Source organism: Poecilia reticulata, chromosome 1 (assembly GCF_904066995.2).
Source record: "Poecilia reticulata chromosome 1, P_reticulata-male-v2, whole genome shotgun sequence".
Classification (NCBI taxonomy): domain Eukaryota; kingdom Metazoa; phylum Chordata; class Actinopteri; order Cyprinodontiformes; family Poeciliidae; genus Poecilia; species Poecilia reticulata.
Window position 1 is genome coordinate 22776912 of NC_088830.1, and position 13105 is coordinate 22790016.

The 13105-nt window shown below is 41.8% G+C and overlaps 1 protein-coding gene across 2 annotated transcripts in view; it reads right to left on the bottom strand.

The window, feature by feature from the left end:
* kitb (KIT proto-oncogene, receptor tyrosine kinase b) overlaps window positions 1-13105 on the bottom strand; it is a 28349-nt gene that overhangs the window by 7683 nt on the left and 7561 nt on the right. For both annotated transcript variants that reach the window (XM_008416346.3, XM_008416356.3), the window contains exons 7-12: window positions 12966-13081; window positions 11400-11514; window positions 10122-10309; window positions 9506-9612; window positions 935-1061; window positions 63-167 (exon numbers count right to left, since the gene is read on the bottom strand). In XM_008416346.3, coding sequence (XP_008414568.1) covers window positions 63-167; window positions 935-1061; window positions 9506-9612; window positions 10122-10309; window positions 11400-11514; window positions 12966-13081 — 758 coding nt within the window. The remainder of the gene's footprint in view (window positions 1-62; window positions 168-934; window positions 1062-9505; window positions 9613-10121; window positions 10310-11399; window positions 11515-12965; window positions 13082-13105) is intronic.

A 13105-nucleotide genomic window follows, 5' to 3' on the forward strand; every position in this document is an offset into this window, starting at 1 on the left:
TTCTGTATGATGTTACACAAGTCGCGAAGACACACAAGAGGGAGCAAAACCAAAAAACTTACGTTTCAACATCTTAACGGCAACAGTTGTGACGGTATCTGCAGAGCAAAGTCCATACGCAGTGGCCCTGACCACCTTTCCAAAAGCCCCAGAGCCCAGAGTTTTACCTTGAAGAACAAAACAGTGGCAGAATTTTAATTTCACGATTTTTAAACTAAGATTGAGCCAGTTGTCTGGTGTTACTTTATTCCTCGCAGTAGATTTTTATGTTTTTATTTAGTATAAATCCAGATTAGTTGGTACTGGAGGTTAATGCTAACAGCTACTTTGAGATTGCCAAGACTATAGCTGACATTATAATGGTTTAAAGTGGAAACAATTATTTTATTACTATTTTTATGATAATTTCTTTGGGTGAAAAAAACTCTACAAGTTGCATCTTGTGTGAAATCTGATGATCACTGGTGGCGCGCCGCCTCCTGTCTCTATTTCCCATACAAATAATCCCCGGCTTCACTGTAAATGACTCGCTAGTGCAAATCATTCACCAAATTTATAAACCGTAATGGCACAAGAAAATGAATGTGAGTTAATTCCCACTTCGAACAAACATTAGGCATATTGTCATGAAATGTGCCAGGGCAGGACTGATTGTTCTAAGAAATACAACTAACTATCCAAGTTCTACTAAACAGAACTGCTCCGATGCTTCTTGGAGCATCAGCCAGCAACAATAAGAGCATCTTGGTGCACATCCGATGTCCCCAATACAAGTTGCCGTCAAATATGTAGGTCAGCCTAATCTGGACTTTCATTCACATGGTTTTAACTGCTTTTTAATCCTCTGAACAAAACCTGCACTTTGCTCAGAAAATCCTGAATTATTCCTTTAAACGATGGCACAATCGTACAAACATAAAGGATGCTGCCGTACCAAAGCGAAGCTTCTGTCGAGGAAACTCCCACTTCAGGTCATATGGCAGCTGGAGGGGGTCGATGTAGATGTAGTTGTTTCCATTAATGCTCTCAATGACCTTCCACTGAATCTGGAATTTTGGTTTCTGTGGAAGTTTGGGGAAAAAAAAGAGACTTTCACCGAGAAAGAACTGGCACCGACTACTCATCGTTACTGAATTTATTTCCCAGCATTCGTATTAAGTAATTTTGGGGCCATCACTCATACGCTTGTGCCACTTCCATCATTCTTTTCTCAATATCCCGAATAATCAAAGCTCTTTATTTGACAGCTCGCGTCTAGACTTCACCCTCAGGATCCTGGTGCAGATGCACACGCTGGTATTCAAACAGCCTGACTCATCTGAGCGCCGTAAAAACATCGTGCTCAGGGAGGTGAATTAATGGCTCGAGGCGTCATCGCCGTGTCATGAAATCCTTTTAACTGCACAGTGCGTGCACTCCAAAAGGCTGATTGACTCTGTTCAAATTCATTAGCACACATTCATGCTGATTAAAATATCATGCTTTTCCCTCTTCTGTGCAGAACTTCGTCACCAAATGCAGAAAGACCGATGCCTGTAACTTTAACACGCTCTGCGCAGCACGGAGGCAGACCTTATTAGTAAATGAGAACAGGCTCTTTGCCAGCAGCTTTTGAAGCCGTTTACTTTTCAATGATGGAAACTGTATATCAGTTCTGCTCAATGGAGTTAATTGAACAAGGGTGTCTATAAACTGATTTGTAGGTTTGTACAGGATTAATAGCACAGATGGGAAATTTATGACTCATACCGTGGGGTTACAGTTGCAATTGTATTATGGTGGGCAAAGTCAAGGTGACAAGAAATCACACCCTTCTTCAATTCTAAGACTTTACGTATTAAGCTTTAATAAGATTAATTTTTTTCTTACCAAGACTTAAAATTAGACAAATGTATTAAGTCAGATGAGCAAAAGAACCAGTGACCTTTTAATCTGTGACCTTGACAGTCTTGATGATCTGGGCTGGTCTCTAGTCCATTATGGTACCAACACAAAGATACTTTAGACCAGTGGTTCTTAACCTTTTTTGAGGTACTGAACCCACCAGTTTCATATGCGCATTCACTGAACCCTTCTGTAGTGATAAATAAAATATTGTATTTTTTCCCCCCAAATTCAAGACATAGGGGTCACCCAACTAGAGTCTAGTTGGGTCACTGCAAGATCATTAATTCTTCTTAAAATGTAGAGTATCGGAGAACAGTTCGTCAAAATATAGTCAGTGTTTTCAGCAAAGTTGAGCTGACTGTCCAGGAACGACCCAATGTATTTAAAATTTGCCACAGTTTCAACAGGTTGGCCATCGAGAGAAACTGGAACCACTTTAAGGTCTTGTTTAGATTATTTAATTAGCTCTACATTCTTAAGAGAAAGAAAAACTAATAAATAATAATAAAGACTTTGCGGTATTCTGATTTAGTAGCAACCCCGAAAAGATGCGACTAAGGAGCCTCATGGAGCGCTGAGTCGCACGTAACAGCGTCCGCCATCTTCTATGTAGCAGCAGAGCAATCGGAGCTCCTTAAGTCCTGTGCTGTGTGGACTTGTTTCAACCGTTTTACGAAACAAACTGGATTCATTGGCATTACTTTTTACAGGTAAAGATGAAAGATCAGAATTACTTGACTTTGCAGCCAGAAATTCGCTTCTAAACAACCGAAAAATATTTACTATGTAGCTTAATTGGCCCGAAGTAACCAATGATTGTTGGCGTAGCTGCTAACGTTTTCATACTGTTTTCTAATGAGAGAGAGCTGATGAGAAACCGCTGTTAGAGGAGAAGTGCATTAAAGATCAGGTTTTGTGAGGAAAGTTCAGTCAGGATCAGAGCTGGAGCTGCTGTTCTTCAGTCTGTTTCCAGCTCAGCTTCACCATGTCGGTATTTAGCTATAAAGATGCTACGAGTCAGAGCCCAACATGCTGAAAATGTATTTTTCTGAATGTGAAGGAAACATATATTGATATTGATTTCCATTTCACTTTTGGATAATTTCTCTTTTATCCTTCGCTTTAGCCTGTGAACCAGGACGTCTCAGTAGTCATTGAGTTCTCCCAGTGTGACCAGCAGACTGAAGCCCTGCCTGTGACCAGTGTTCCCAGTATAATAAATACATGTTTTATTCTTTCACTTTTTGTTTTTTTAAAATATCTCAATCTAAAGTATTAGTGTATTAATACATCTTATATAATGAAATAAAAATAATTTACTCTGTTAGAATTATTTTCACTCTTTGCTGTCAATAGCAGAGATGACATACTGGAATATTTTACTCCGGAAAAAGGTAAGAAAAGTATGTAGTTTAATGTTTGTTGCAAGCCTTTAAAATTGTGATGCTCTTTGTGGGTCAAATAGATTGTAACAGCAGTTGTGCGAGGGGGGCCCAATCTAATTTTTTGTCATGGGGCCCAAGATTCCTGGTAGCGCCTGTGCTACCAAGTTTGCAGACCTTTTTAAATAATGATAAGTAATAATAAGTGTATAAATGCTGGAGGCTCTAGTTCCCCATCTGAAGGCTCGACGGCTGAAGGCTCGACATCTGAAGGCTCGATGGCTGAAGGCTCAACATCTGAAGGCTCAACGGCTGAAGGCTCGACATCTGAAGGCTCGACGGCTGAAGGCTCGACATCTGAAGGCTCGACATCTGAAGGCTCGACATCTGAAGGCTCGACAACTGAAGGCTCGACAACTGAAGGCTCGACGGCTGAAGGCTCGACATCTGAAGGCTCGACGGCTGAAGGCTCGACATCTGAAGGCTGTCGAGCCGACGGCTGAAGGCTGGACGACTGAAGGCTCGACAACTGAAGGCTCGACATCTGAAGGCTGTCGAGCCGACTGCTGAAGGCTCAACATCTGAAGGCTCGACGGCTGAAGGCTCAACATCTGAAGGCTCAACATCTGAAGGCTCAACGGCTGAAGGCTCGACATCTGAAGGCTGTCGAGCCGACGGCTGAAGGCTCGACAACTGAAGGCTCGACATCTGAAGGTTGTCGAGCCGACGGCTGAAGGCTCGACGGCTGAAGGCTCGACAACTGAAGGCTCGACATCTGAAGGCTGTCGAGCCGACGGCTGAAGGCTCAACATCTGAAGGCTCGACGGCTGAAGGCTCGACATCTGAAGGTTCTCAAGCCGACGGCTGAAGGCTCGACGGCTGAAGGCTCAACATCTGAAGGCTCGACGGCTGAAGGCTCGACATCTGAAGGTTCTCAAGCCGACGGCTGAAGGCTCGACATCTGAAGGCTCGACATCTGAAGGCTGTCGAGCCGACGGCTGAAGGCTCAACATCTGAAGGCTCGACGGCTGAAAGCTCAACGGCTGAAGGCTCGACAACTGCAGGCTCGACATCTGAAGGCTGTCGAGCCAACGGCTGAAGGCTCGACAACTGAAGGCTCGACATCTGAAGGTTGTCGAGCCGACGGCTGAAGGCTCGACGGCTGAAGGCTCGACAACTGAAGGCTCGACATCTGAAGGCTGTCGAGCCGACGGCTGAAGGCTCAACATCTGAAGGCTCGACGGCTGAAGGCTCAACATCTGAAGGCTCGACATCGGAAGGCTCGATGGCTGAAGGCTCGACGGCTGAAGGCTCAACATCTGAAGGCTCGACGGCTGAAGGCTCAACATCTGAAGGCTGTCGAGCCAACAACTGAAGGCTCGACATCTGAAGGTTGTCGAGCCAACGGCTGAAGGCTCGACGGCTGAAGGCTCGACAACTGAAGGCTCGACATCTGAAGGCTGTCGTGCCGACGGCTGAAGGCTCAACATCTGAAGGCTCAACGGCTGAAGGCTCAACATCTGAAGGCTCGACGGCTGAAGGCTCGACATCTGAAGGCTTGATGGCTGAAGGCTCGACAACTAAAGGCTCGACATCTGAAGGCTCGACAACTGAAGGCTCACCAGCTGGAGACTCTTTCTCGCTGGAACTGCGCAAACTGGAAGCCCTGGGACTAGCAGAGGGCTAACGGACGTTTTCGCTGGAATCGGATGAAGCATGGGGAGGCTTCTTGTGTCCGGAATCGACGGAAGCACAGAGAGGCGTAATGCGTCCGGAATCAACGGAAGCACAGAGGCATCATGGGGTCATTGCTGACGGAGGCACAGAGAGGCAAGACACTATTGACCCTAACTTAGAGAAATAGCATCTCACGGCATTAACAGCACCAGAAAAAAAGCCTTGAAACAAAGCTGCCTCTCTTTTTCTGGCGCTTTTTGAGGTGACTTTCTAGACACGACGCGATCACATCGTCAACCTCCTCGCTCTCCATGAAGGATAGCGTCCATCCAGCAGAACACCCAAAGGTTTTAGTGATGTCACCAAAAACTTTTTTGCTCAGGGCAGGAATCCATTTCTGCTGGATTTTAAATCGCTGTCCTTCAATTTCAGCCCAGATTTGGTCGACAATGCGATCATGCGTCTCTCTCAGGTAGTTAAGACACCAACGTGTCTTAGACTTCCTGTACAAAAAGTCGTACCGCGTCTTTTTGCTCTTCCTCGAGTGATTTCCTGCTTTTTCTCAGTTCCTGGACGAACCAGATGACAGGATTCACCAGAGAACTGAATTGTAACCCCACCTTGAGCCACTCGGTGGGGTCCTCGTGATCTGAGGGAGATGTCACCATTGATATAACATGCTTTATAAAAAGCATGTTAATTACCTCTGTGCACTCGTCTTTTATAGTCTCCTGAATGCCCATGGCCTGGGCGAAGGCCTGAGAGACTATATTCTCAAATGCGGCTTTCAAGTCCTGATATGTGAACCCGCGGTTGTCAACCAGGTCTGAAACCACATCTGAAAAGACGTCCGTCAGATATTTCAAGAGATATTTGGTGTTCTCTCTGATGTCCTCATATCCCAATGTCAAATCCTCCCAATCCTTCTCCGAGATTTGTCGGTAGTATTCTTCAATAGCTGGAATCGCAAGGTTGTCCACTAAGACCTGGAGATCTCCTCTTATTGACTTCATCGGAGCCATTTTACTGGATTAAACACAGATCTTCTTCTCCTCGAACTGACTTGGAATGAGGTAGAATTTTACCAACAGGAATTATATACGTGTTACACAACAAAGCGCTAGTGACATCACAAACTATGACGCATCATCTCCGGAATACATGCAGAGCTATGACGTAATCAGCCTGCAAGTGTTCTGACGATCTGTGCTATCTCGTCACTTTGTCTTATCTGACCACTTCTTTTTCAGTAACGAGTAATCTAACGCATTTCTATTCCAAATCCAGCAATCAGATAAAAGTTACTTATCCAAATCACTGTGCGTTACTATTTTCTTTAGCAATGTAATTTATTTCCTCTGCGCGTCTCGGGGAACGACCGCCGTTTCTACGCGACATTCATCAGCTGATCAGAAACATGAACAATGGAGGGAGGAGGGAGATGTGCATTTTGTTGCTGGAAAATCAACTATTTTGAGTTTCTGTCAAGTCCGATTAGTGACTTTGGGCTTGTTTTTTCTTTTTCTAACGTCGCTAGCAAACTTAATGAGTCGCGGGTTGCAGATTTTTGGGCTTGTTTTTGAACATGAAGTTGCTCATAAGCGGAGACACATAATAAGATCCAGATGTTGTCTGACATCTAGGTAGTTTTAGTCAGGCTCTCCCTGTCCATCTGTCTTTGTTAATGTCGAGGTAATATATGTATAAATAGAAATTTATATATATATATATATATATACATAGGCCCGATTCGATCGGTCACCGATCGAATCGGGCCGATTTTCGTGAAAAAGTGCATGATCGGTGATCGGCGATCATTGGCTCTTGTTGCCGATACCGATCACCTGCATCTCATTTCGCAGCCTGCCTGTTTAGCTGGTCTCCTCTTTCCTTCACACTGCGCAAACGCGCAGCAACAAATCCTAAGCGATGTGAAACTATAACGCACTGAGTGAATGGGGAAGTTTGCGTGTTGCGGCGGAAAATTGAAGCACGTCAAAAAGCATCAACACAACGAAGCTAAAACGACATAAAAACAATGCCATACTTGACGGAGTTTGGCTACATCGAGGCTCACTGCAGTAAAAAAGACATATGGAGGATCAGATGGCAGGTAAAGCAGCGCACAGCTACAAACACTCACCCGGATTAGCATGACGGCCAGAAAGCTAAACAAATAACCCGCAAAATTATTTAAGTCTTCGAGCTGCGATGTAAGACGCTGGTTCTGCTCTCACTGTTGAACCGTTGCTACGCGCTACAGGTAGCGTAGCAGCCTGTAGTGCTGCTACTCTACAGGCTGCTAGCGTAGCAGCAGCCTGTAGCAGCCACCTGGTAGTGACTTTCACACCGAACCTCTGCTTAAAACTGCAGCATCTAACCTAAAAAAAAATACATTTTACATACCTATTAAAACTTTCGCTGTCCTAACATGAGACAGATGATCTCTAAAAAAATAATCGATCTCCCTGTTCTGCATAATTACTCCGCTCAGTCACAAACAGTGTGACCAGCAGACTGAATCCCTGCCTGTGACCAGTGTTCCCAGTATTATAAATAAATGTTTTATTCTTTCACTTTTTGTGTATTTTTAAATATCTCAATCTGAAGTATTAGTGTATTAATGTAGCTTTTGTAATGAAATAAAAACAATTTACTCTGTTAGAATTATTTTCACTCTGCTGTCAATAGCAGAGTTGACATACAGTAATAAATATTTATTCTCTGGAAAAAAGTAAGAAAAATATGTAGTTTAATGTTTGACAATGACTGATTTATAAATCGTCATTTCTCAATAACGTATAAAAAATAAATGCAGGAAAATTATTTTCTTGTCTTGAAATGTTAAATGTACATTGAATTATGGAATTATGTAAATATATTCTTTAATAAAACACTGTAAAAGTGTGTCTGTTCATCAATTCAATATAAAAATTATCAGAATCATTTCTATCAAATAAAAGCATTGTGCTCTTTATTCAGAAATGCCCCAAAACAATTAAATAATCACATCAAAAGTTAGAAACTCTGTCTTTAGTAATTTCTTCTATTGCCAAACATGTGTGTGAGAAAATGTGTCAAGGAGATGATTTGTGGTATCATTAATGTTTATTGCAGGTATTAACTTAAAATACTTTGTAAAACGGCACTTTATAAAGTTCGGTCCATTCACTTGTATTAGCTTACTGGCACATATTCCACATTCAATATGGCGGACGCTGTTACGTATCGCAGCAACGGGCCGGCCCGCTCCATGAGGCGTCTACATATTAATGTCTATGGAATTTGGTAAAAACTGTGAGCTTTGCTTAAGTAATTAAAGACACAAGTTTCAATCCATGCTGAGAGTGGAACACCTTCAATCAGGGCTCCTCCGCAGCACTGATTGGCTAAACAATGTAACGTGATGCTCTGCAGCAAGTGATGGCAAAGCGGGACGTCATCACGACTTTACACAAGTGCGTCTTTACCTCCGCGGCAGAGGCTCCGTCGAACCCCTGAAACCGACTCATTGAACCGCTGGGGTTCGATCGAACCCAGATTAAGAACCACTGCTTTAGACAAACAGCCATTCATGCACAAACTCCAGTTCACTCTTAGCCTCACATTTTACACTAGACAACCTATTTATACAGAGGAGACCACTGTCAAATAATGGTTGCAATGTGTTAGGGTCACGTGGCTTGAAAACTGACCCCAGCTATAACCCTTCTACTGGAGAGATGGTGTAAGGTTCTCCTGCTTTTCACAATTCCTTAGAAAACTGCTATTTCTGAAGTGAGCGTATGCAGGATTGGGAAACGTTTCGTTCAGAGACTTAGGTCTGTCAATTGATTAAAACAGAATGCAACAGGCAGAACAGGACCACTCCTCAACTCGTCAATCAATTTGTCCATAGCAGTTTAGTGTCGCTTCAGTGGTGACCAGCTGCATGTAAAGTGATGCTGTGCTATGTTGTTTTGTCAACAACAGTAAAATCATTTCTGGGTTCTTCCTATGCTGCAGTGTGACAGAGCAGCAGCGAGTATGAGGAGAGATGGACGGGCAAAGGGAGAGAGTCGATCTATTTTCAGAGATGATTATTTAAAGAAAAAGATATTGGTGCCATAGAGAAACCACTGGAATTTAAAAGGTAATAACATTCAAACAAACTGCGACACAAAAGGAGTCCAAAGACTGCAAAAAACCTGTGTGTTAATCGCACATAAAAAAAATAAAAAAAACATCTTTAAAAGAATGTGCCTTAATTTATTAGCATTGCACCATACTGGCAACTTTTCTGAATACTCAAGACCAGAAAACTCCCCAAATTTCTACCTGTTCATGTTCAGTTCGATCAAAGCAGCAAAGGACAAACTTTGCAGTGTGCCGTTTTTTTTAAACACTGCATGTATAGTTTGGCTTTATTTTTGCACTACATTGGCATGTTGTTACATGTGATATGATTTTGCTCATCTAGATTGCATTTGCCTAACTTTCAGACCCGGGGAGAAAAAGTGAAACCCTCGAATTGGCAAAGGGCGCACTTACCAGTTCAGCACACTTATTTTTGCTCTCACCTGCATATACTTATAGAAAAGCACCACTAGGATGACGCTGAGGAAGACGCCAGTAGCCAACATGCCAGTTAGGAGAGGCGTGAAGAGTTTATGGGGGACAATGCGTTCTGTGAAATTAACACACCCACACAAAGCAAAATTAGAAATCCCAAGATGAGCAAAATGGCAGTTGAAATCATTTACAGTATCAGTGAATTTTTATTAGCTGCTCCTTTACCCTCACACACACACACACACACACACACACACACACACACACACACACACACAGACACACACACACACACACATCTTCCTCGGTAACGGCAGACAGTTGCAGCAGTGGTGTTTGTGTGAGAGGGATTAGTAAATCTACAACACATAATCCCAGCCTGCAAAGTCAGCATACAGTAATCTTATTCAATCCGTACCCAGTAACCACACACCTGACCTCTGCAAACACAGGGTCAGTGGGTTGATGCGCTTGTGATGTAAACAATGTTTTTGCAGCATAGCCCAGAATATAACCCTCCTCCCCTCCACACATCTGACCTCTGCCCCCTTTATGCAGCGCCGTCTCTACCGTCCACCCTCCCTGTATGGCTTCAGATGGTGTGAGGGGTGTGAAATGTGTTACCTCTGATGGTGAACAGAGTGTAGGCTTCCTCTCCCTGCGTGGACGCCACACATTCCAGAGTGTGGTACTGAGCGTGCTCGTTGCTGACGTTCAGCCGGCTCTCCACCTCACTCCTGCCAAACGCTGACTCCGACAGGACGGTGACCTCTGGGCTCTCCCATTGGGTGGCATTGGGCAGGTTGGAGCACCTGATGGGAAGTTGAACTATTTAACTTTTTTTTACTCTGTCTTCGTCAACATGCGATCTACACCAGCAGGTTTTCGAAACTCAAAAATGACATGAATAATAAGGTTCGACATGTGAAATCTTTTCCCGCACTGATTTCTGTTCTGCTAAAACAACAGGACTCTTTAAAAAAAAAATTAAAATAGTGATATTTGTAGAAAGACAATTACTGAAGGTAACTCTTGTATTTGAGTCCAGTCGTATAGTGCAGAATTTGCAAAAAGATACACAGAAGCATGTGGTTGAAACAAGCAAAGACATTCATAATGTTTCTGTTTGCTTCCATGATCAATTCCAACATCTTTCTCTTTGTAAAAATGCTACAGTAATGTCCAACAAACCCAACATGATAACTGTATCATTAACACAAGAAAACCAGCAGTTGTTTTTCCTAGTGACAGCAGGAAATTTCTGAATATGTTTAGCCTAACTTGATATTTAACTTCACATTTCTAAAAATAAATCACTTTTTTTGGCATTATGGTGTTTGTGTGTAGGCATGTGTGCCTGGTTTGGCTACTTGTGTGTGTTCTGTTGGCCCAAAAGGGTGTTAATCATCTCGTCCAGCTTCTTTGAGCATTTTCTTCTTTTAGATGAATGGTTACAGAAGTGAATAGTGAGCTATTTTTTTATTTTATCACAAGTGATCTGTGTAAAGTCACTAAGAGAGCAGTAAGGGCAAAAACATATTTAAAACATCTTTAGGTGATTATTTCTACTGCAGGAAAACCTTCATCTATTAACTCACTGCCTTACCCAGTGAATTAACATAATAACTGTGGTAATTCACTATTTTAGATGGACAGTTGTTACTGCTAACCTTTATTTTGTCCATCATAATTAGGTCAGCAGCTCACTAACTGAGAATCTGTAATATTACCACATAAAAAAAAGATGGAGAGACAGATGGCTATGAACCAACAAAGCGAAATGTGACAAAGACTTGCGCCGGCTTGTCTTTCTTATCGTCATATCATCTTAAATAATCTAATAAGGCAAACAAAAAGAGATTACGACACGATCACAGAAATCCAGTCTACATTTTGACATACCTTGTGCGGGGCAGCTCACAGAAGTACCAGCTAATTTTCGGTACCGGATAACCGGCGGCAATGCAGCGGACCTGACCATCAACTGGCCCGTCCTGCGCAATGATAACAGGCTTACCTTGCAGTAGGAAAAGATAAACGACAGATAAGAGAAATGTTTATAAAACAAGAAAAATGAACACACAACTTGAGAAGATGAGTCATTTGTAATACTGTACACAGGGAAATCTCAACTGAACTAAACACAGACATAGCAACTGTTATGAAGTGATTTTTTATGTTATGAAAACTTAGAAGATCTCACTTCAGAGGATTATATGTGTGACAACCCTGAAATGATCCAACCAAGAGTTTCACAGTAAATACCAAAGTTTTCCAAACCCCACAAAAGTTTGAAAATAGTAATATCAGGGTTTTTTCCCCCCCCAAAAAAACTATCACCATTACTACAACTAAAGAAATTTAAATGTATAGAGAGGACATTTTCATTAAGTTGAGATTCTAACTGGGAAAATATTCTTACTCACCAATCCTTTCTTATAGTCTATTAAAGCTGCTGTTTAGCTGCATAACTGATGCCTCATATCACAATAAATCTTTTTTGCACTCACTGAGCCTTCTCTGTTACCCAACATATTTAACTGGCGTTTAAACAGAGATGGGTAGAGTACCCAAAAATTGTACTCAAGTAAGACAAGTATTACTTCACCATATTTTTACTCAAGTAAAAGTAAAAAGTAACTGTACAAGACATGACTCATGTACGTGTAAAAAGTATCAGAACATCTGACTTAATATTTAAAAATGACGTCATCATACAGATGCAGACGTAAAGGTATGACCAAATTCTGCTGTTTTAAAGATTAACAAAAAAAAAAAATATTATATATATATATATATATATATATATATATATATATATATATATATATATATATATATATATATATATATATATATAAATAAATTATCTGAATGCAAAATAACAGATTCAGGCAGCACTTTTCCAAATCATAAAACAAAAAAATCTATGAAACCACTTACAGTCGGGAATCCAAATATACTATAATGCTAGAGCAGGGTGAAGTACATCCAGTGCCAAATAGCAGGGTCAGCAGATAGAAAATAAAAATAGAAAAGAAGTCCTACTTTAGCTTAAGGTGTAGGTGTGCCTGTATCTTGTGCATATTTTGTTTTTTCATCGTTCAATGAAGATACTCACAGTGGGTACTAATTCTTCCAGAAATAAAAGTAGCAATATAAAAGTACAGTGTAGTAAAACTGCTCCTAAAAGTACATTTTTCCCCAGAGTTACTCAAGAAAATGCTCCAGAGTAAATGCAACTAGTTATTACCCACCTTTGCACTTAAATAAATAATAATAAATAAGAAATTTAGTGCCACAACTAGCAGTCAGTGTGTTATTAGCAGAGCAATTAGCATTCATGTTCTGGCTCAAAGCTAAATGAGTAGTCACTAACACTCGATCAACTCTGACTTCTCAGAGTTGATCGAGATAAGGAAGCTTTGCTCTTGTTGACACCACATGTGATGAATGCGTTTTACTCACTGTTGACGTAAACGTGAAATGAGCGGTCAACGGACGCGTCTCCATTACTGACCGAGAACGTGTAGACCCCACCCTCAGAGCTGAGGACCCTCACCAGTCTCAGCTGACTGGTGAATCTGACGGGAACAGAAACAGACTTC